Source organism: Schistocerca piceifrons, chromosome 2, assembly GCF_021461385.2.
Source record: "Schistocerca piceifrons isolate TAMUIC-IGC-003096 chromosome 2, iqSchPice1.1, whole genome shotgun sequence".
NCBI lineage: Eukaryota > Metazoa > Arthropoda > Insecta > Orthoptera > Acrididae > Schistocerca > Schistocerca piceifrons.
In genome coordinates this window covers 831,874,774-831,900,054 of record NC_060139.1, presented here as the reverse complement: position 1 = coordinate 831,900,054, position 25,281 = coordinate 831,874,774, and the positions used below count along the sequence as shown (strand labels likewise).

Genomic DNA, 25,281 nt, shown 5'->3' with positions numbered 1-25,281 from the left:
GTAAGCAACGAAGGTCAGAAGACCACGACGTCTTACACAGTTCCCAAAATAATTACTCGCCAAAAGGAGTAACCAATCGTTAAACGAAGTGCGTCTGTCCAGCAGTCTATTACTCTTGATGGGGCGTAAATGTCTTTCCATTTCCAGAGAACTGAGAATGCAACACAAATAAACTGCTCGAAAAATAAATGACTGCGACAGTGCATTACTTAAACGTCCACGACTGTATGTCCTATATGCGAGGAACACTCACATAGGCAACAGTGCGTAGGAAGTGTAACATGGCATAACCGTAGGAAACTTCTCTGCAGAGAGACACCACCTCTTTTATAGTTGCTACTAAATCTGCCAAGTGACTTCCTCACAAACTCTCATTCCCCTTTTAACACTGACTCCGTGACTGTGAGGTTCATTATTTGTATGCCCGCATCGACCGTCAGTGTGGAGCCCCTGACTTGTCTCCTGAAGCTTGACAATCGAGAAGCCCGTTATTCTCCGTACTCTTTTAATTGAGGGCCTGAGTTCGAATCTCGGTCCAGCGCACAGTTTTAATCCGCCAGGAAGTTTCATACCAGCGCACACTCCGCTGCAGAGTGAAAATCTCATTCTGGAAACGTCTCCCAGACTGATCATAGACCGGCTGACATAAGCTGATGGTAAACCTTTTGGGATGTGAGGTCGTGATCCAAGAAACTCTTCTGTTCCTGACGTTTCGTCCAGGACTGCGCTGGACATCCTCAGAGGCGTTCCTCTGCTGAGTCTTGCCGACTAACCAGTCAGACATCCGACAGCGACATATATACTGTAGGAAAGTAGGTGTGGTCAAAGTAACACATGACGAGCAGAGATAATCCTTGTCAGAGATAAAATTTAACTATCGATTGTCGTTTTGTCAAAGATAAAATTGTCTTGCGACTCTGCAGAGCTACTGTCCGTATGTCACTACATATAATAATTTGACGTTATCCACGACTATGTAGAGAAGCCATTGAAATTTTTAAGCATCAGCATAATTTTAATAGCCGGCCAGGGAGGCCGAGCGGTTCTAGGCGCTACAGTCTCGAACCGCGCGACCGCTACGGTCGCAGATTCGAACCCTGCCTCGGGCATAGGTGTGTGTGATGTCCTTAGATGGGTTAGGTTTAAGTAGTTCTATGTTCTAGGGGACTGATGACCTCAGATGTTAAGTCCCATAGTGCTCAGAGCCATTTGAACCATAATTTTAATAGGAAAGAGGAGGCAATAAAACTTAGCAACATATGGACAGTAACTCTGCAGAGTTTTATCTTTGACAAGACGAAATCGATAGTTAAGTTTTATCTCTGACAAGGATTATCTATGCTCATCATGTGTTACTTTGACCACACCCCATTTCCTACAGTATTTATGTCACTGTCGGACGTCCTACCGGTTTGTCAGCAAGAGTCGGTGGAGAAACGCCTCTGAGGATGTCCATCGCAGTCCTGGACGAAACGTCAGGAACAGAAAAGTTTCTTGGGCCACGACATCACATCCTGAAAGGTTTACCAGGAGGTATCCCCCACGCTGCGGCTAAGCCATGTCTCCGCAATATCCTTTCTTCCAGGAGTGCTAGTTCTGCAAGGTCTTCAGGAGAGCTTCTGTGAAGTTTGGAAGGTAGGAGACGAGGTACTGGCGGAGTTAAAACTGTGAGGACGGGTCGTGAGCCGTGCTTGAGTAGCCCAGACGGTAGAACATTTGCCCGCAAAAGGCAAAAGTCCCGAGTTCGAGTCTCGGTCCGGCAGACAGTTTTAATCTACCAGGAAGTTTCATTATTAATTATGTTTGTAGTTGTAATACATTGAAGAATTCTACCTATAGACAGAGGCATAGCCCAATAATTCTTTGAACAGATTCCGTTGACTGCCCTCATAGTGTCTGACAGATGTAAAAACGTCTGAAAACCATGTGTGCACGTGCTGTTGCAGTTGTGTACAGAGGACTCCAGCAGCTGGTACATCCAGTTGGTATCCAGAGAGACCCCCAGAGCCCACAGTCAGAGGCGCCGCCTTCCCCGAAGGCCATGGCGAGGCCCCCGCTGCTGCCCCTGCTGCTGGTGCTGCTCACCGCCGGTTGCGGCGTCTACGCGGCGCGCAGGTGCCAGGACACGCACGCCCAGAGTCAGCTCGACCTCAACAAGGTGAACACACGGCGCACCTGGTGCTTGCTCTTTCTGTCTCTCTCACTAGCTCATCTCTGCCACACCTTTCCATCTTAAAGTTGTTTGCAATCTACTCAGTACCACCTGAATTACGAGCATCTGCTTAGTTGCCCGTTCTGCTCAGACAGTAGTGGAGGAGGCCAGTAGCATGGGCTCCAAGAGACACTGAGTACGTTGGGGAGCCATCCAGATTCATAGCCACTGAAATGCTGCCCCCCAACTCGCGGAGATAGGTCGGTATTAAGCACTCGGGGGACAAGACGTAGTCCTCAAACCTACCTGCCACCATATTCTGCCACACATTGTAAAACACCAAGAAGGGGAGGACGAAACGAAACGAAACTTGAGAGGGTATGTGATGTTATTTCGGTGATTACAATTTCGAGTCAAATTTACAAAGAATTTGGCAGAATGAACCCACTTGTCAGATGACGTTCCACTCTCTCTAGCCTGGAAGTATACAGTGCCTCAGATGGGTAGGGTGTCATAAATCCGTTGTCTCCTCTCCTGAGGCAAGCTGTTGTAACTGGTCCTTTATAACCTCGTACTGGCACTGGTATGGAGTTGACATCCTATCTGGCACCACACATTTCATTGGTGTCAGATCTGGTAACCTCGCTGGACACGAGAGGAGGTCAACATCGTGCATGCAGTTGATAAAGACAACTGAAATGCGTGGATGAGTAACGTCCTGTTGAAAAATGGCGCCACAAGACTGTCACACAAGAGGTAAGATATTATTGCAGTGTCTTAGAGCTTAAAATTTCTATACCGCCAAGACGCCGTCGACCTTAATGTGTGATATAAGTTTCAGTTAGATACATCTAACAGTTCTTGAGGAAAAGGGGTCTTAACAGTGATCCTATAACGGTTTCATTTTTACCGATTGAGATACGGAACTTAAAAAGAAAACGAAAAAACGACCGAAACGACATTCGAACCAGCAATTACCAGTATCGAGCGTTTTTTTCCGCCTTTACGACTTTTAAAATTCACAGAAATGTTAGTAGGGCAGGCACCTCTTTTTAAAAATTTGCATCAGCCGAGAGTCAAACCTAAAACCCCTAAGTGGCAGGCGAGCATTCTACCACACAGGACCACAGCCTATGGGGAAAAATCGACCTCACTGTAGCATATTAAAGACGGTCGGAAAATTTCAAAGTCGGTTTCCTCGAGAATTGCAGAATGAGGTTCCACACAACGTGGCACTACACAAAACTAGCCGGCCGGGGTGGCCGAGCCGTTCTAGGCGCTACAGTCTGGAACCGCGCAACCCCTACGGTCACAGGTTCGAATCCTGCCTCGGGCATGGATGTGTGTGATGTCCTTAGGTTAGTTAGGTTTAATTAGTTCTAAGTTCTAGGGGACTGATGACCTCAGATGTTAAGTCCCATAGTGCTCAGAGCCATTTGAACTATTTGAACACTCGTGCTCATAAATTAAGGATAATGTTGGTACATGGTGAAACAACGTTCTGGTGGGTGGTTTGCAGGTTTAAATCGCCTCGGGGTATGACCATGTGGTGCATTTGAACTGCGGTCGTCGCATGGTGGCACTGGCAGCAACTGCCTACAACAACAATTTGGCGTGTTTTGAGACGTCGGTTGGTCATGAAGCCGTGCAAGTTACAGCTGTTACAAGCTGTGCGTCCTGATGAACGCAAACGTGTGGCGTTTTGTGACGAGATTCTTGATGCTATTGACAACGATGACACTTTCGCACAACGCATCGTGTTCAGTGATGAAGCAACTTTCCATGTTAGTGGTCAGGTAAACAAACACAATGTTCAAATTTGTGGCCTACAGAACCCACATGCAGCCATTGAACATGTACGAGATTCGCCCAAAGTTGATGTCTTTTGTGGGATATCCTGATCATCTGTTTTACGGCCCATTATTGTTTGATGGAAACACGGTTAATAGTCAGCAGTATCTCGCTAGATTACAAAACTGGTTGTTTCCGAGGCTGCACGAAGGCAACTTCATTTTTCAACAAGACGGGGCACCCCTCACTGGAGTCGTCTAGTGCGTGAATATCTGAATGAAACCCTACCGAACCGTTGGATTGGTCGTCAGGGGGCTGGCGACTTAGCATGCCTCAGCTGGGCTCCACGGTCACCGGATTTGACAGCTTCTGACTTCTTGCTGTGGGGTTTCGTTAAAGACAAGGTTTACGTACCACCAGTCCCAAAGAACCTGGAATAGTTGAAGAACCGGATCCGTACTACTACCATAACATCAGTGACGAAGGACGTGCTTGCCCGAGTATGGGAGGAATTTGCGTGTCATTGTGATATTGTTCGTGTCGCTGATGGAGAACATATTGAACATCTGTAATCTGAGCTTGAGAGGTTTGTAAATATGTGTGTAAAGTTTCATATTCGTATATCTTAAAGCTTAATAAAAATACGTATATTCTCTTTGAAACACCGAGCTTCCGACTTTATCTACTAGATCATTTTAACGTACTGTGAAATGTAATGGTCCTATAACGCTCCGTTCGGGTATGTGTCTACAAGTGTCATTTCTGTTTGTTACTTTCTGTGCTCTGCTTCAGTAGTTCTTTCTATGTATGGTCCAAGTTACGTTATTCGGCAGTGACACATTAAGCGAAGGTTGCTTTCGTCCCTAAGTTTGGAGACCTGTGTGTACATTGAAAATCAATGCTCTTGTGATACTCCGTTGGCGTATATATATATATATATATATATAGGGTGAGTCACCTAACATTACCGCTGGATATATTTCGTAAACCTCATCAAATACTGACGAATCGATTCCACAGACCGAACGTGAGGAGAGGGGCTAGTGTAATTGGTTAATACAAACCATACAAAAATGCACGGAGGTATGCTTTTTAACACAAACCTACGTTTTTTTAAATGGAACCCCGTTAGTTTTGTTAGCGCATCTGAACATATAAACAAATACGTAATCAGTGCCGTTTGTTGCATTGTAAAATGTTAATTACATCCGGAGATATTGTAACCTAAAGTTGACGCTTGAGTACCACTCCTCCGCTGTTCGATCGTGTGCATCGGAGAGCAACGAATTACGTAGGGATCCAAAGGGAACGGTGATGGACCTTAGGTACAGAAGAGACTGGAACAGCACATTACGTCCACATGTTAACACCTTTTTATTGGTCTTTTTCACTGACGCACATGTACATTACCATGAGGGGTGAGGTACACGCACACACGTGGTTTCCGTTTTCAATTACGGAGTCGAATAGAGTGTGTCCCGACATGTCAGGCCAATAGATGTTCAATGTGGTGGCCATCATTTGCTGCACACAATTGCAATCTCTGGCGTAATCAATGTCGTACACGCCGCAGTACATCTGGTGTAATGTCGCCGCAGGCTGCCACAATACGTTGTTTCATATCCTCTGGGGTTGTAGGCACATCACGGTACACATTCTCCTTTAACGTACCCACAGAAAGAAGTCCAGAGCTGTAAGATCAGGAGAACGGGCTGGCCAATTTATGCGTCCTCCACGTCCTATGAAACGCCCGTCGAACATCCTGTCAAGGGTCAGCCTAGTGTTAATTGCAGCATGTGCAGGTGCACCATCATGCTGATACCACATACGTCGACGCGTTTCCAGTGGGACATTTTCGAGCAACGTTGGCAGATCATTCTGTAGAAACGCGATGTATGTTGCAGCTGTTTGGGCCCCTGCAATGAAGTGAGGGCCAACGAGGTGGTCGCCAATGATTCCACACCATACATTTACAGTCCACGGTCGCTGTCGCTCTACCTGTCTGAGCCAGCGAGGATTGTCCACGGACCGGTAATGCATGTTCCGTAAATTCACTGCCCCGTGGTTTGTGAAACCCGCTTCATCGGTGAACAGGCAGAACTGCAACGCAATCTCTGTTAATGCCCATTGACAGAATTGCACTCTATGATTAAAGTCATTACCACGTAATTGCTGATGTAGCGACACATGAAACGGGTGAAAGCGGTGACGATGCAGTATGCGCATGACACTATTTTGACTCAGTCCACCGGCTCTCGCAGTGTCCCGTGTACTGATGTGTTCATGGCAACAGCAGCTAACACACCAACTGCACCCGCTTCTCCTGTGACGGGCCTGTTTCGGACCCGTTTGCGTGCTACGACCATACCTGTTGCGTACAGTTGGCGGTAGATGTTTTGCAATGTGCGGCACGTTGGATGCTCTCTGTCCGGGTACCGTTCTGCATACACCCTGCAGGCTTCAGCTGCATTTCGTCGACACTCACCATAGATGAGTATCATCTCCGCCTTTTCAGAGTTCGAATACACCGTGGTCACAGTTCCTACAACACTACAGTATCACAGACGTCTGGTAATACGGTGTACTACAGTTGGTCTGCGTGCGGAGACGAATGCAGAATAACAATAGCAGCAAGCGCTACATGCGGACACTGCGACAGCTAGACCAAACCACAACAGTGCACTACAGCCACACTCGTAAACACGGTCGTCATCGTAAACATGTCCCTGCAGATGCTGCTCGCCGACCGTGGCCCGTGTTTGTTACAACACGCAACTGAACGTCGGAGGTTTCAAGCGTCAACTTTAGGTTACAATATCTCCGGATGTAATTAACATTTTACAATGCAACAAACGGCACTGATTAGGTATTTGTTTATATGTTCAGATGTGCTAACAAAACTAACGTGGTTCCATTTAAAAAAACGTTGATTTGTGTTAAAAAACATGCTTCCGTTCATTTTTGTATAGTTTGTATTAAACAATTACACTAGCGCCTCTCCTCACATTCGGTCTGTGGAATCGGTTCGTCAGTATTTGATGTGGTTTACGAAATATATCCAGCGGTAATGTTACGTGACTCACCCTATATATATATATATATATATATATATATATATATATATATATATATATATGGTGAATCGTACCAGCGTGACTTCATACACTTTGTTACAGGAAATGTTCAAAATGTCCTCCGTTAGCGAGGATACATGCATCCACCCTCCGTCGCATGGAATCCCTGATGAGCTGATGCAGCCCTGGAGAATGGCGTATTGTATCACAGCCGTCCACAATACGAGCACGAAGAGTCTCTACATTTGGTACCGGGGTTGCGTAGACAAGAGCTTTCAAATGCCCCCATAAATGAAAGTCAAGAGGGTTGAGGTCAGGAGAGCGTGGAGGCCATGGAATTGGTCCGCCTCTACCAATTCATCGGTCACCGAATCTGTTGCTGACAAGCGTACGAACACTTCGACTGAAATGTGCAGGAGCTCCATCGTGCATGAACCACATGTTGTGTCGTACTTGTAAAGGCACATGTTCTAGCAGCACAGGTAGAGTATCCCGTATGAAATCATGATAACGTGCTCCACTGAGCGCAGGTGGAAGAACGAAACTAAAATGAGCTCTAACATGGAAATTAAGCGTTTCCGGACACATGTCCACATAACATCTTTTCTTTATTTGTGTGTGAGGAATGTTTCCTGAAAGTTTGGCCGTACCTTTTTGTAACACCCTATATATATATATATATATATATATATATATATATATATATATATATATATATATATATATATAACCTGTATATTATTGTTTAAAAGTGTATAGTCTACATCCACTTCATCGTTTAATAGAGTTTCGTTTAAATTGTAAAGCAAATCGGTCACGAGCTTTTACCCCTTTGAACACTACAAATTTCTTTGTGTGTTACTTATGTTAGTTAAATTTGAAAAGTAGATAAATTAAAAGCGAGCTGATTCCCATGCGGCGTTATGTCAAAATTTCAAAGCAATCGACGGACTGTTTTTTGAATTTTGCGGGTACAAATATACGCAGGCTGAAAAAGTAGATAAATTAAAAGCGAGCTGACTCCCATGCGGCGTTATGTCAAAATTTCAAAGCAATCGACGGACTGTTTTTTGAATTTTGCGGGTACAAATATACGCAATCTGAATTTTTATGCTTAAAAGATGTCGAGAGTCAGTTGCCAATTAGTGCACTAAGAGTCTGCCGTCTATAGGTTTTCTTGCATTTCGCTGTAGTTTTGTAGCGTTGCGACTTATCTGTGTAGAACCGTATCATTCGCAAACAACCTCATCGAGCTTCCGACTTTATCTACTAGATCATTTTAACGTACTGTGAAATGTAATGGTCCTATAACACTCCCTTCGGGTATGTGTCTACAAGCGTCATTTCTGTTTGTTACTTTCTGTGCTCTTCTTCAGCAGTTCTTTCTATGTATGGTCCAAGTTATGTTATTTGGCAGTGACACATGAAGCGAAGGTTACTTTCGTCCATAAGTTTGGAGACCTGTGTGTACACTGAAAAGCAATGCTCTTATGATATTCCATTGGCGTGCACCTAAGGATACTTTTTCCTCTGAAGATTTTTTCTCTGTAAAGAATGACACACTTCGTTTTGCTTTCTAGGAACACCTCATTTCGAACACAAAGCTAGTCTGATATTGCCGTACGCAAGAGCAACAGTCCTTCTTCAGGATCCTTGGTTACAACTCACGCTACCCGTTTCCTAAGACTTCCTGATATATTCAGCAGCTCGTGCGTAACTGTATCGAACGCCATCCGTCAGTTTACATAACTATACTCGAACTGAGTAATGGCAAAGAGCTGCGTGCCTTAACAATCTGTTTGCTGGTTTCTGCCTCGCAGGTGACTGGTCAGTGGTATGTGGTGGAGATCGTGGAGCACGACCCTAAGGTGCTGGAGATGTCGATGATCGAGCAGCGCAAGTGCCCCATCGTGGTCCTGCACCGCCAGAACTCCACCGGCAGCTGGCTCACGCTCAAGTGGACCGAGGGCAGGGATGTTGTCGTCTACAACCTCAACGTCACCGACATGCGCAGGGCTCTCGGCCGCTGGCAGTCCGTCGGCAAACAGGAGGGTGAGCATGCGGCACGCGACCCCTCACTTCACTTGTCTCGGTTTTACCTACACATTTTTTGTCCAATACACAACCGAACCTAACACACAACTGCAGACCTACAATAATATTACGAGTTTCACTCGATAATAAATGTTGTTGTTGTTGTTGTTGTGGTCTTTAGTCCAGAGACTGGTTTGATGCATCTCTCCAAGCTACTCTATCCTTCGTCTCCCAGTACCTACTGCACCCTATATCCTTTTCAATCTGCTTAGTGTATTCATCTCTTGGTCTCCCTCTACGATTTTTACCCTCCACGCTGTCCTCCAATACTAAATTGGTGATCCCTTGATGCCTCAGGACATGTCCTACCAACCGATCCCTTCTTCTAGTCAAGTTGTGCCACAAACTCCTCTTCTCCCCAATTCTATTCAATACCTCCTCATTAGTTATGTGATCTACCCATCTAATCTTCAGCATTCTTCTGTAGCACCACATTTCGAAAGCTTCTATTCTCTTCTTGTCGCCGGCGGGAGTGGCCGAGCGGTTAAAGGCGCTACAGTCTGGAACCGCACGACCGCTACGGTCGCAGGTTCGAATCCTGCCTCGGGGATGGATGTGTGTGATGTCCTTAGTTTAGTTAGGTTTAAGTAGTTCTAAGTTCTAGGGGACTTATGACCACAGCAGTTGAGTCCCATGGTGCTCAGAGCCATTTGAACCATCTCTTCTTGTCCAAACTATTTATCGTCCATGTTTCACTTCCATGCATGGCTACACTCGATACAAATATTTTCAGAAATGACTTCCGGACACTTAAATCTATACTCGATGTTAAAAATTTCTCTTCTTCAGTAGTGCTTTCCTTGCCATTGCCAGTCTACATTTAATATCCTCCCTACTTCGACCATCATCAGTTATTCTGCTCCCCAAATAGCAAAACTCCTTTACTACTTTAACTGTCTCATTTCCTAATCTAATTTCCTCAGCATCACCCTACTTAATTCGGCTACATTCCATTATCCTCGTTTTGCTTTTGTTGATGATCATCTTATATCCTCCTTTCAAGACACTGTCCATTCCGTTCATCTACTCTTCCAAGTCCTTTCCTGTCTCTGAGAGTACAACGTCATCGGCGAACCTCAAAGTTTTCATTTCTTCTCCATGGATTTTAATACCTACTCCGAATTTTTCTTCTGTTTCCTTTACTGCTTGCTCAATATACAGATTGAATAGCACCAGGGAGAGGCTACAACCCTGTCTCACTCCCTTCCCAACCACTGCTTCCCTTTCATGTCCCTCGACTCTTATAACTACCATCTGGTTTCTGAACAAATTGTAAGTAGCCTTTCGCTCCCTGTATTTTATCCCTGCCACATTCAGAATTTGAAAGAGAGAATTCCAGTCAACATTGTCAAAAGGTTGATCTAAGTCTACAAATGCTAGAAACGTAGGTTTGCCTTTCCTTAATCTTTCTTCTAAGATAAGTCGTAGGGTCAGTATTGCCTCACGTGTCCCAACATTTCTACGGAATCCAAACTGATCTTCCCCGAGGTCGGCTTCTACCAGTTTTTCCATTCGTATAATAAATATACAATCTCGTTTTTAACATCCAGTTTATTTCCCGTATGTTTGATATTACAATACGTTGATACATTCTTGAATGGCAAAATGTCGTTTTTCCCCATAATCTCCGATGCTTTCAACTGCCTCGCGCCACCGTGGAACTAAGACCTGTAGGGCCGTAGGCTGGGTGTTTCGGGTTGTCCTCCAAGGCTTTATGATCTCGAGGGTAGTTTTCTCACTGATATGTGGCCAGGTGTTATGGTGCACCAGCAGAACATCGTATTTTTTTTATTTTTTTTGCCGTCGTTGCCGAACGTGACATATTCGAGTATGAAGTTTTTTATGAGTTGCCACATACGTGTCAGAACTGATAGTGGTTCCGTTTGGCATGCTATGTCCACAAAATCGTCCTGAATCAAAAAACACAGCAGCCATCACTTCTCCTGCAGAAAGTGCGCTTTTGGTTCAAATGGCTCTGAGCACTAAGGGACTCAACTGCTGTGGTCATCAGTCCCCTAGAACTTAGAACTACTTAAACCGAACTAACCTAAGGACATCACACACATCCATGCCCGAGGCAGGATTCGAACCTGCGACCGTAGCAGTCGCACGGTTCCGGACTGCGCGCCTAGAACCGCGAGGCCACCGCGGCCGGCGTGCGCTTTTGAATTTCTTCTTCTTCTTCTTCGTAAAGATTGCATTAAGCCATTACGCCGATTGCCCTTTCATCTGCAGTTCAAAGTGATGCAACATATTTCACCTCTTGTCATAATTCTTGCGAGGAAGTCATCTTCTTAATTCTCGTACTTTACCAAAATTTCGCTACACACTGACTTAGTGATTCTCTGTGGGCATCCTTCAGCACCTGGAACCCAACTGGAGTGAACTTTTTCACATCTCAGCAGCCTACACATTCTTTCTTCTATTACTCGGATTGGCAGTAGTTCACGGATATAAGTTTGTCAACCAAAATAATATTCTCAGTAAGCTGTACATTCCTGGGAGTCTGTGTAGTGCTCGTTTTGCCACTGCGTGGGAGGTCCCTAGTATCGGCGTGCTCACTTCAACCAGATAATCAACTTGTTCAACGACTAACTGTACTGCGATCAACAACGCCACCCCCATACACCCTTTTCAGTCGCTTGCAATCTTTATCACTGTCTCGTCCTCACAGCCCAAGAACTCTATTACGGCACGTTGCTCCAGACGGACATCAATTGCTCCAGCCATCTTAATGAAGTGCTACGACAGAGCGACTCGCGGAAATAGGTCGAATTAAATTTCATTACGAGCGAGAATGATGCTTCTATGACCCCTGTGAATATCAAAGATGTAGAATGAAAGTATGATTTCTGAAAACATGCCGTAGTATTTCTTTTGGAGTTACTCATCTCCATTCACTTGCTTTAAATTTCCACGCGTTTTTAAATGCCCCTTTACAGAGGAAAATTCGGCGAACTATAGCTCACGTAAAGATAACGATACTGCAGACGCTTTCTAATGAACGGTTTCCAATTTACAGGATTTCAAGTGCTCTACACGTTAACGACTAGTCTTATAACAGCATACTATCGGGTTCTTTCTCCTCCTTGTAGACTTTATCTTACATTTATGCACTTTGAAAGAGAGCTGCCATTTTTTCCAAGTCTTTCGGCAATTCGTTACGATCGTTCAGCGATGATATTTTCCTGTACACAACAGCATAGACAGTGAACAGTCGTATAGTGCTGTGATCCCTCAAATTTTCTCGGCATCGTTTATTAGTGTTGTGCTTCTGCGTGTTCAGTCGATTCGTTATTTCTGCTTTATGCACAGAATTTCGACTTTCCACACATTCTTCTTCAGATGCCGCAAGTTGTGCTCCGGCGTGTACTCGCTACCTCGAATCCTGTCTGAACAATTTGTCTCCGCGCTAGTTACAGTGTAGTTTGACTCCCGAACCCCACTGCGCCCTTTGATATTCTTCGTTTTTCAGAGGAACAATGTAAAACGCATATTGTCTCAAATTTTCCCAGCTCTCGTGGATGTGAGGGCCGGCGATATGTTAATAAACTGAGTGCTTGACCTCAAGCATTGTTTAAATTGAAACCCCCGTCCCAGTTCATTAAATTTTCGTAATTCTTTTCTTACACTAAAGCTTCAAAAGTCTTGGGATACCTTCTAATATCTTGTCGGACCTCCTTTTGCTCGGCGTAGTGCAGCAACTCGACGTGGCATGGTCTCAGCAAGTCCAGTCGTTGGAGGTCCCTGGGAGAAATGTTGAGCCATGCTGCCTGCGAAAGTGTTACCGGTGCAGGATTTTGTGCACGAACTCATCTCTCGATTATGTCCCATAAATGTTCAATGGGATTCATGTCGGGCGATCCGGGTGGCCAAATCATTCGCTCGAACTGTCCACATTGTCCTTCACACCAATTGCAACAGTTGTGGCCCAGTGACATGGCGAATTATCATCCACAACACGAACTCCCATGAATGGCTGCAAATGGTCTCCAAGTCGCCGAACATAACCATTTTTAGTCTATGATCGGTTCAGTTTGCCCAGAGGAGCCACTCAGTTCCATAGAAACACAGCCCACACCATTATGGAGCCATCACCAGCTTGCACAGAGCCTTGTTGACAGCTTGGGCCCATGGCGTCGTGGGGTCTGCACCATACTCGAACCCTGGCATCACCTCTTAACAACTGAAATCTGGAATCACCTGACCAGGCCATGATTTTCCATTTGCGTCTAGGGTCAAACTGATATGGTTACGAGCCCCCAGAGAGGCACTGGAGGCGATGTCATGCAGTTAGCAAAGCATCTCGCGTCGGTCGTCTGTTGCCATAGCCCACTAAAGCCAAATTGAGCCGCGCTGTCCTAACGGATACGTTCGTCGTACGTCCCACACTGATTTCTGCAGTTATTTCACGCAGTGTTACTTGTCTGTTAGCACTGATAACTCTAACACAAACATCGCTGCTCTCGGTTGTTAAATGAAGGCCGTCGGCCACTGCATTGTCCATGGTATAAGGTAATGTCTGAAATTTGGCATTCTCGGCACACTCTTGACATTGTGGACCGCGGAATATCGAAATCTCTAACGATTTCCGAAATGGAATACGCAGTGCATCTAGCTCCAATTACCACGTCGCTCTCAAAGTCTGTTAATTTTCGTCGTGCGACCATAATCAAGTCTAAAATCTTCTCACGTGACTCACCTGAGTACAAATGACAGTCTCGCCAATGCACTGCTCTTTTACACTTTGTATACGCGATACTACCGCCATCTGTATATGTGCGTATCGCTATCTTATGACTACTGTCACCTCACTATAGATAGACTCCTTAATCATACCGCCTTTAAAGTTAGCGCTTACACCACGATACTACTCTTATCGTATTTCATCTCATGATTGTATTCTGAGAAATGCCCGGTGACAGCGAGTACCCGAATAGCACAACTCGCAGCTCCTGAGGAAGATGAATCGTTTGTCGTAAGATTCTGCACAGAATGGAAACAACAGCTCGGTTGAAGATCCGGAAACACACTATTATTCTTATAGTGCTGCTGAACTTGTAAATGATGTATATGGAAAGTATTAGGAATGCTATTAGCTTAGTCCTATACATGACAGCATTTTTAAATGAGTGTCTGGTCCAGGAATACGCGCCTGACAGATGGAAGACCGGTGATACAGTAATACTCAAAAAAAATGCGAAGACTGAGACCCAATTCGGTGAAATTTTGTCGTCCGATATGTTATATGAATACTTTGGGAAAAGTCAGAGAAAGACTCTCCGTGAGCGGCTGCTTATCCAGTGAGAACTCAGTGTTCCTAATAGAATCAATATAGCTTTAGGAAGGGAAGATCTGTCGATGATAGAATAAATAGAGCATTAGAACGGCTCGCGATTATGCTGACGATAGATGTTCAGGGTGCTTTCGATCATTTGCGGTGGCCCTCCCTTTTCGCCGGGCTCACGAAATTGAGAGTACCGAGATATCCCTATTTGGGCATGTTAGAATAGTGCAAAAATCGAGTGGTGGAATGGTCGACCCAGCCAGAAGTATGAAGAGATATGGCTAAGGGATGACCACAGGGACCCAACTGTGCGCCAATCTTTTGGAAGCAAGTCAAGAAGTTACTGCAGTTGTGGCATACGCAGACGGCCAGCTGCTTATTGTTTCAGGGCATATTAGAATACAGATGGAAAAGGAATGTAATGACGGTTTAGTCCTGCTTCGGACCTGGTGCGCGCGAAAGATACTACATTTGGGAGTAAATAAAACAAGGTACATACGCCTGAGGTGTAGGTTGTTTGGACAAAATCCGACGAACAAAACGACATGTCACTCCAAATATAGTAGGTTTGTCGTTATCTCTGTCTTCATCTAGACGAAAGATTGACTTTTAGAGACCACGTGAAAGCAGTAGCAGAACAAACACCAAAAACTACGCACAAGACTGTTGATATCGTCGTAATTCAGTACAGGATACCAACAGACTCAGTGAGAAGGTATTATGAAGCTGTCTAGAGAGCTGAAGTTTCATTCGGAGCCAGCGTTTAGGCGCTTAAATTGAGGCAAGGAGGACTAGTGAAAATCACTAGCAGAATGCAGAGGGGAATAATTTCACGACTCATAGTGCCAATAGAATCCATAACAGTAACTGTGGGGATATACCCCATAGATTTGCAGCTTCGAAAGAATGGAGCCATTTACTGGCTACGATGGGGAAACGTGAACAACGTGTGAGCAATAATGGAGAGATACAATAACAGGAATAGGAAACAAAGAATAAGATCGTATCTGGACAAATACAATTATTGGCAAAACGGTCCATTCATCTCCGCCAAAACGGAGTAGAGTGAAACAATTCCCACAGATTCCTCATTCACCTCATCTAAGCGTGGCCCCTACCCCACACATTTATACAGGTTTATGTTTGACGAAGATGACAGCTCTTTGTATGGCGAGTTTGGAACTCTGGAGCACGTCACTCTTCATTTCAGGAGCACACATCATGATACTGAACGCTGCATGTGTGTTGTCCGACCAGTGTCGAAGTACGAAGCAATGATCTAGAGAGGTGTGTGAATCTTTGACGCATCTTGGAGGTATTAACTCGCAAAAGGAACTGCACGCACACATTATTGCAACGCGAGCAAAATGATACATCGTGTACAGAGACGTCCGACGGTGCAAGAAATTAAAATACTTGCTAACCTAAGGATGCGACACAGCCAACGACGATAGTGACTATGCAGATCTCTTAAACGTAGGTATAAAACATAAATGGACTCGTGATGGTGGCGACAGTGAAGTTCGGGGATTGTGGTCGCGAAGCAGAAGGCCATGGCTGGATAGGTTGTAGCTTAGGGCGAACTGGTAATGAAGGGCGAACTGGTAATGAAGCGTTACACTGCGAGATGAGAGGTTGTGGATGGAGATTCCTGGCTCTGTAGCAAATGTACAGTAACCATCCTCATCAGACGTCCTCACACAGTTCAGTGCAACAGTACAACGTATTCCGATTCTATGAGAGACTAAGAGAATGTCGCCAGGATAGGGACTGGAACTGAGTGAGAGAAGTAGAAACATCTGCATACCTTCTCACGCCTCTCGCTTGAGGAAGACGTTGCCACAGAAACGTAGAAATGTTGTCTAATAATGCTAGAAAATAGATGCTAAAGAATTTATCTAATATTATAAGCTCTTCAGTCCGGTACTGCGAAACCGCTACGGTCGCAGGTTCGAATCCTGCCTCGGGCATGGATGTGTGTGATGTCGTTATGTTAGTTCGGTTTAAGTAGTTTTAAGTTCTAGGGGACTGATGACCTCAGATCCCATAATGCTCATAGCCATTTGAACCATTTTTTGTTATAAACATACATAAATGAGCCTAGACAATTTAACTATGTTTACACTGCTTGACAAAAAAGTGAAGCACCCGGAAGATAGTTCCGCTGTTGACCCAACGTCGTACATGCAAGCACCATCGGAGCAGAACGGCCACCAGAGTACATTAGTGGTGTTTGTGTTTAGTGTTGCTACCAGGGCTGGTAGGACATATAAGGGACCTGAAGAGCGTTAGCTATTTGAGTTGTCATTGTGAAAGACACGGAGACGCCATATACTAGTGTGAAACAGGGTTATCAGCACTTGGCATAGTTTGAAGGGAGTCTTATTATGGGTGTCCATTCTTATTATGGGTGTCCATTTGTCTGACTGATCAAATCGTTCAGTATCCAGATTTGTGGAGCATTCGGATGTCCGATGTTAGACTGCATGGGAATGACAGGCATGCCCGTCGTCAAGGTGCTGGACCACTCACACATGGCCGTGTTGTGTGCCAAACACGTCGTAACCATTTCACGTCTGCGCCTGCCGTCTGAGAACAAGAATGGATTCCCTGCAACAGTCAGTGTCATCATGACGATGATCATGATTTGAGATGGAGGGCGCTCGACATCATGTTCACGAGCTCCCTGACGAAAAGTCAGCATGCCAATCTCATGGGTGGGGACGAAGGCTGTCCCCACATGCGGAGCAGTTGATAATGCATTAAAGTCTTCCCGCCTTCCCCATCAGTTTATGGATGAGGTCTGACAATTTTTAAAATTTCACCACTCTTGTAGCACTGGAATCAGTATTGGCGAGGTTGGTGGGCAGATCTCCATCGAGACTTAGAACTGCCCTAACATCGGTATATAGGACATACGTTGCCACAGTATGCGGAACTGAAACTGGCACACCACAAACCTCACAGAGTGGTGGATCCTCCGGCCGGAGGAGGATGCCACGTGTCAAAGGACTATGTCCGGTAAGCAGAGACTGTTAAGCAGAACCTCCTTCCAGCGGTGAGGCTGAAGTGAAGTCCATCTTGCCTGTGTCGTCGATTTGAGGGACCGCAAATTTTTTCTGTCACCTGCAACCATTCAGTCTCCCAGTGACGCATGATGCGTCTGTCGGAAAATGAGATGATGGCATGCAACGGGATGGAACAAACGCCATGCCGACAAGCTTTCTTGGCTGCTTTGTCGGCCAAGTCATATCCTTGTATCGCGATATGGCCAGGTACCCAGCAAAAGATCACCTCCTTGCCACGGGGTTGGAGCCGCTGTTAGGAGTCACGGATGAGTACATTTGGTGAAGTGCTTGTAGGGCACTAAGCGAGTCGGAACAGGCAAGAAACCTTATGTGGTGATGTCTGTGGATCATATGTCACCCTGCATCATTGCTCAGAGACTAGCAGCCGCCTGACTGGGCAACTACAGCCCCATGCCTAGGTTCCCGCTGACACCACAATACTAACGGCCGTGGTGCCGTGTCCTGGAAGCATGGACTGCTGATGCACGGCGTCGCATTGTATTCAGCGCTGAACCGTGGCACTGCACTACCCTGGATGACCATCGCCGGCGAGTATGGCGTGACCTGGAGGAGGAGTCCTATTACTATTAGCGTCAACGTGTCGGGAGTCTTCGCGAATGTCAATGTTTAGTTCAGGTTTTATTCGAAAACTATTGACTTGTAAAGTGAAACAGAGGGATGTTGTAGTAAAAATATGAAAATACAAAGTTATGCGATTTCCTCATAAAAATAAGGCAAAATTTAAAAAAACTGCAAAGCAAAATTTTTACAAACATTGTTTCAATACTTCTTCGACCTTCTGCAAAACATCTATCTACTCTTATTCATAAACAACTTTCTCACGTGTCAATAATAACAGGAAATTCTTGCCTTCGATCATGATGAAGAACATTCTATTGAGCGCAAAGTAGCAGCAGTAGTTTGAAACATCCGCTTAGAAAAATTAATGAATTACTGTGCTGATAAACCTCTTACCTGACGGCTCAACACAAAAGTTTTGTCTCAAGTACAGATAGTGTTGAGGATCAGTGGACAAAGTTCAAAACCATCGTACAATATGCATTAGATGAGTATGTGCCAAGCAAGATCGTAAGAGATGGAAAAGAACCACCGTGGTACAACAACCGAGTTAGAAAACTGCTGCGGAAGCAAAGGGAACTTCAATAGCCAAAGCCTTGCAGACAAACAAAAATTACGCGAAGCGAAATGTAATGTGAGGAGGGCTATGCGAGAGGCGTTCAATGAATTCGAAAGTTAGGTTCTATGTACTGACTTGGCAGAAAATCCTATGAAATTTTGGTCTTATATAAAAGCGGTAGGTGGATCAAAACAAAATGTCCAGACACTCTGTGACCAAAATGGTACTGAAACAGAGGATGACAGACTAAAGGCCGAAATACTAAATGTCTTTTTCCAAAGCTGTTTCGCAGAGGAAGACTGCACTGTAGTTCCTTCTCTAGATTGTCGCACAGATGTCAAAATGGTAGATATCGAAATAGACGACAGGGGGATAGAGAAACAATTAAAATCGCTCAAAAGAGGAAAGGCCGCTGGACCTGATGGGATACCAGTTCGATTTTACACAGAGTACGCGAAGGAACTTACCCCCCTTCTTGCAGCGGTGTACCGTAGGTCTCTAGAAGAGCGTAGCGTTCCAAAGGATTGGAAAAAGGCACAGGTCATCCCCGTTTTCAAGAAGGGACGTCGAACAGATGTGCAGAACTATAGACCTATATCTCTAACGTCGATCAGTTGTAGAATTTTGGAACACGTATTATGTTCGAGTATAATGACTTTTCTGGAGACTAGAAATCTACTCTGTAGGAATCACCATGGGTTTCGAAAAAGACGGTCGTGTGAAACCCAGCTCGCGCTATTCGTCCACGAGACTCAGAGGGCCATAGACACGGGTTCACAGGTAGATGCCGTGTTTCTTGACTTCCGCAAGGCGTTCGATACAGTTCCCCACAGTCGTTTAATGAACAAAGTAAGAGCATATGGACTATCAGACCAATTGTGTGATTGGATTGAGGAGTTCCTAGATCACAGAACGCAGCATGTCATTCTCAATGGAGAGAAGTCTTCCGAAGTACGAGTGATTTCAGGTGTGCCGCAGGGGAGTGTCATAGGACCGTTGCTATTCACAATATACATTAATGACCTTGTGGATGACATCGGAAGTTCACTGATGATTTTTGCAGATGATGCTGTGGTGTATCGAGATGTTGTAACAATGGAAAACTGTACTGAAATGCAGGAGGATCTGCAGCGAATTGACGCATGGTGCAGGGAATGGCAATTGAAGCTCAATGTAGACAAGTCTAATGTGCTGCGAATACATTTAGCTACAAAATAGCAGGTCAGCAACTGGAAGCAGTAAATTCCATAAATTATCTGGGAGTAGGTATTAGGAGTGATTTAAATTGAATGATCATATAAAGTTGATCTCGGTAAAGCAGATGCCAGACTGAGATTCATTGGAAGAATCCTAAGGAAATGCAATCCGAAAACCAAGGAAGTAGGTTACAGTACGCTTGTTCGCCCACTGCTTGAATACTGCTCAGCAGTGTGGGATCCGTACCAGATAGGGTTGATAGACGAGACAGAGAAGATCCAACGGAGAGCAGAGCGCTTCGTTACAGGATCATTTAGTAATCGCGAAAGCGTTACGGAGTTGATAGATAAACTACAGTGGAAGACTCTGCAGGAGAGACGCTCAGTAGCTCGGTACGGGCTTTTGTTAAGGTTTCGAGAACATACCTTCACCGAAGAGTCAAGCAGTATATTGCTCCCTCCTACGTATATCTCGCGAAGAGACCATGAAGATAAAATCAGAGAGATTAGAGCCCACACAGAAGCATACCGACAATCCTTCTTTCCACGAACAATACGAGACTGGAATAGAAGGGAGAACCGATAGAGGTACTCAGGGTACCGTCCGCCACACACCGTCAGGTGGCTTGCGGAGTATGGATGTAGATGTAGATGTAGACGTTATTTGATGTTCAAACAGCTGAGCAGAACTGAACGTACTCAGACATTTCAATCTTTACTTATTCTGATCAACACTAAACTGACCCACAATATTTTTAGCGCAACGGAATCTGACTTTCATTCATCCCTACAAAAGAATGGCCCTGACTAACAATAACGTATACCTTTCATGAATCACTCACCACACAAAAATCTTCGTTACTCGAACTACTACAATACAGCGAGCGCTGCTAATGCCAGCTAAATAAAAGATTCAAACTACTGAAGGCAGTAACTACTGATAGGCATAGTTAGCAAATGAAAGATTTTGATAGAGAACAAACAATGTATTTACCTTAAGAGTGTTCAAAATTCATTATATATCAGTTCATGACATCCAGTCCTACAAATTTACACTCTCTGATGGACACACGTCCAGATCGTCCGCTCTCAAAATTCTGCCATCTCTCTCCCCACATCCACCACTGCTGGCAGCTCACCTCCAACTGTGCAACGCTACACGCTGTTAACAGCCAACTGCCCAACACAACAATAGCAAAAATTCCGACAATGCAAACCAGCCACAGACTGCACACAGCACAGTCAGTGATTTTCATACAGAGCGCTACGTGGCATTACCAACATAAAAACCTAAACAGCCTACTTACAAGTTTTATAGATTTTTTTACGTTTGTGCATGTAGACTCTGGTTGCATCAAAATTAATTCCTTTTGTTACATTAAAGCGCTGAAGTTACGTAATCAACTAATTTTTATTACTTTTTAAAGCAGTTCATATTCTGCAAGGACATAAAATGCATAATAGACAAACGTTGAAAGATGGCTGTTGTAATTACGTACCAAGTAAATAAATAAATAGATAAGTAAAAGCCGTCGGCTAGAAGTTCCTCTCTAACACATTCATTTATGATTCTTCCCTTCCGATGCTTCAAATACTACAGGTAATCCTACCATTCACTACGCCATTTACGTACTGTACTAAAACTACTGCACTGTAGTTTTGATAGAGCGCAACACTACTTATAACATACTAACACAATGATATATTACCATAAGAAACGAAATTTTAATTTACTAGGACAGCAACATAACATGGTTCGATTGTTGTTCTTATCTTGTAGAGGGAACAGGTAAGGTCCGATCAGTGGCGGAATGGAAATCACTTTGAAAGTAAAAAATGTTTGATTTGCAACAGTTAGCTACACCTCCCAGGTACTTCCGTACGTAGTACCGCTCTGATTTAGACGTTTGTCGTAGCGTTGTACCAACTTTCCAATATCCTCGACATACTTAGCAGCTGCTTGTGCTTTCCACCAATCTACGCTGCTCTACAGCTCGTTGCTGTGCCAAAATGTTGTCTTCACAGCCAGCGGTTCGTGTGAGCAAAGATGAAACTCAGGGGGAGCCAATTACGGGCTGTATGGTGTGTAATCAAACACTTCTCATCAAAAACGCTGCACGAGCATCTTCGTTGCCCCTGCAGAGTGCAGCCGAGAATTGTCCTCAAGAAGGAAACGTATGACTGTTACGTTATGTGGGATGCATGGCACCGGGCGAAATCTCTCACCAGGCGCTTTTACATGGCGGAAGCATCTTTACGTGCTTACTGTGTGCTCAGAACTGAAAAGAGCGACGTGATGCGATCGACGGGCTTACTAGAGACAATGCCCAATACATCTGTTCGAAGCTTCATCGAATTTTCACTAAGGTTTCCATTTCGCACGCAATCGGTCCTTACTTTTCTAACAGCCCTCGTACATGTGCCATCAGATAAAAATGCAGCAGGTCAAAATTCGATGTCAGCATATAAATAAAGATATTAATATTAGAATTTATTTGGGCACGCCCAGTGTACTTTCGTTTTTGTGGAACATCCGTCCTCCAATACAGAGTTATGCGTTCTATTAATCAAATATTTCTCGAGCCAGTCAAATGTACGCGGAGATACCTTGTGGTAGCTTGGCTTTAGTTGGCAGCTTCTTAGCATTTACCAAATAAATATGACCAGAGAGCCGTATGTTTGCAGAAGTTGTTATTTTATTTACACTGCCAGTTTCAGCATATCGTTAATGCTATCTTCAGGCTCCCATGCACGTCACGTATTGAGAATCAGATACATCGATGTATGCATAAACGGAGCCATCAATATCTGGATTCCGTGAGTTTTTGTGGAGTTTGTACTTCAAAGACTTGACAACAGCTCAAATCTTCAAAGTATACACTCCACAAAAACTCAGAGAATCCATGAATTTATGGCCCCGGTTATGCATGCATAGGTCAATCGGATTCTGTGTACATGAAGAGCTTAAGGGCCTGTAGATGGCATCAATGAGATGCCGTAATTGGTCGTTTAAATAAACTGACGAGCCAAAGAAACTGGTGCACCTACCTAATACGGTATAGGGCCTCCGTGAGCAGACAGGTGCAGCAGCACGACGTGGCATGGACCCGGGTAATGTCTGAAGTAGTGGTGGAGGGAATTGATCCATGAATCCTGCAAGGCTATCCATAAATCCGTTAGAGTACGAGGGGTGGAGATCTCTTCAGAACAGTACGTTGCAAAGCACCCCAGAAATATTCAATAATGTTCATTTCTGGAGAGTTTTTTGGCCAGTGGAAGTGTTTAAAGTCAGAAGAGTGTTCCTGGAGCCACTCTGTAGTAATTCTGAACGTGTGAGGTGTTGCATTGTTCTGCTGGAATTTCCCAAGTCCGTCGGAATGCACAATGGACATGAATGCCTGCAGGTGATCAGACAGGATGCTTACGTACGCGTCACATGTCAGAGTCGTATCTTGACGTATCAGGGGTCCCATATCATTCCAACTGCATATGCCCCACACCATTATAGGGCCTCCACCAGCTTGAACAGTCCGCTGCTTACATCCAGGGTCCATGGATTCGTGAGGTTGTCTCCATACGCGAACATATCTATCTGCTCGATACAATCTGAAACGAGACTCGTCCAACCAGGCAACATGTTTCCAGTCATCAACAGGCCAATGTCGATTCGACGGGCCCAGGCGAGGCGTAAAGCTTTGTGTCATGCAGACGTCACGGCTACGCGAGTGGGCGTTCGGCTACGAAAACTCATATCGATGATGTTACGTCGAATGGTTCGCACGCTGACCCTAGTTGATGACCCAACACTGAAATCTGCAGCAATTTGCGTGAGGGTTTCACTTCTGTCACGCTGAACTATTCTCTTCAGTCGTCGTTTGTCCCGTCCTTGCAGGATCTTTTCCCGGCTGCAGCGACGTCGAAGATTTTATGTTTTGCCGGATTACCGATATTCACGTGTCACTAGTGAAATGGTCGTACGGGAAAATCTCCACTTCATCGCTACCTCGGAGATGCCGTGTCCCATCGCTCGTGTGCTACTATAACATCACGTCCAAACTCACTTAAATCTTGATAACCTGCCATTGTAGCAGCAGTAACCGATCTGATAACTGAGCCAGACACTTGTTGTCTTATATACTCGTTGGCGACCGTAGCGCCGTATTATGCCTGTTTATATAATACATCTCTCTATTTGAATGCGCATACCTATACCAGTTTCTTTGGCGCTTCAGTGTAAAACAGCAGCTTCTGAAAACATACGGCTATTTGGTGATTTTTCTTTGATAAATGCCGACTGGCAGCTGTCCCGTATCAACGATGGATCAACAGAGTTTCTTAGCCTCGTCAGTACTTTGTGGAAGACAGTAATCTTGATCGAAACTTCTTGGCAGATTAAAACTGTTTGTCGGACCGGACTCGAAATTGAGATGTTTGCCTTTCGCGGGCAAGTACTCTACCGACTGAGCTATGCAAGCACAACTCGCGACCGACCCAGACAGCTTTCCCTCCGCCAATTTGTCACACAACTTCCTGGGTAGCTCAATCGCTAGAGCAGTTGACAGCGATAGGCAAAGGCCCCAGGTTCGAGTCCTAGACCGGCACATTGTTTTAACCTGTAAGAAGCTTCAAATCCGCTCCAGAGTGGAAATTCGGTCTAGTAATAATGCCTGATGGTTTCCATTCGGCAGGGTCGATGACGCGGCGGGAGAACTACCAGCACTTCGACGGTGTGGTGCTGGTGCTGAAGGCCGTGGAGGACCACATGGTGCTGACGTTCTGCGACCGCAACCCGGAGCGCTCGCCCTACACGCTGGTGCTGTCGCGGGCGCAGCGCATGCCCGGCGACGACATCGACAGCATCAACAACATGATACGCTTCCGCGAGCTGTACATGGGTCTGGTGAAGAGCACCTGCCCGGGCGCCGCCGCCGCCGTCACCCACTCGCCCGCGCTGATAGCCGTCGGGGCGCTCGCCGCCGTCGTTCGCCTGTTGCTCGGCCGTGCGGGTCCGTCCTAGGACGCCGACCAACTCTGACGGCGCGGGTCTGCTAGCGGCGACGTCTCAATGGCCGCCACCGCAGATGCTACCCGAACGTGTGGCATTACGTGTACTTCAGGAACTGCTCTGAGGGGCGAAGCGGAAACGAACGAGTGCTGTTAATTTCACCGAAATGTGAAACTGTCGAGCTCCTGGTCCTTAAGAAAAACACGTCATCCTTCCAGGAACGTCAAAACGTTTATTCCATCGAGTACCTGGAGACAACGTATGATGACGTAGTTTTGTGCCTTCTGTAAATAGCTCGTTTCCAAAGACGCTACATTTCGAATATTTTTCCAATGTTCAGGTAATAACCCTTGACGAGGTAGAGTGTGTGCCTGACAACGAAGGCAGCACTGTACCGTCTCCTACACGTATATATTCTTATTTTTTTACGTTACGGTAACCAATGCATTTCACAGTGCTCTTTTATTTACTTTTTC

The 25,281-nt window shown here is 45.2% G+C and overlaps 1 protein-coding gene across 1 annotated transcript in view; it reads left to right on the top strand.

Annotated features, from left to right (window-relative positions):
- LOC124774987 overlaps nucleotides 1–24,889 on the top strand; it is a 129,947-nt gene extending 105,058 nt beyond the window's left edge. Inside the window, exons 2-4 of the mRNA XM_047249733.1 lie at nucleotides 1,947–2,158; nucleotides 8,838–9,069; nucleotides 24,489–24,889. Of these exons, the coding sequence (XP_047105689.1) occupies nucleotides 2,042–2,158; nucleotides 8,838–9,069; nucleotides 24,489–24,817 (678 nt within the window). The 5' untranslated portion in view covers nucleotides 1,947–2,041 and the 3' untranslated portion in view covers nucleotides 24,818–24,889. The remainder of the gene's footprint in view (nucleotides 1–1,946; nucleotides 2,159–8,837; nucleotides 9,070–24,488) is intronic.
- The last annotated feature ends 392 nt before the right edge of the window (nucleotides 24,890–25,281 follow it).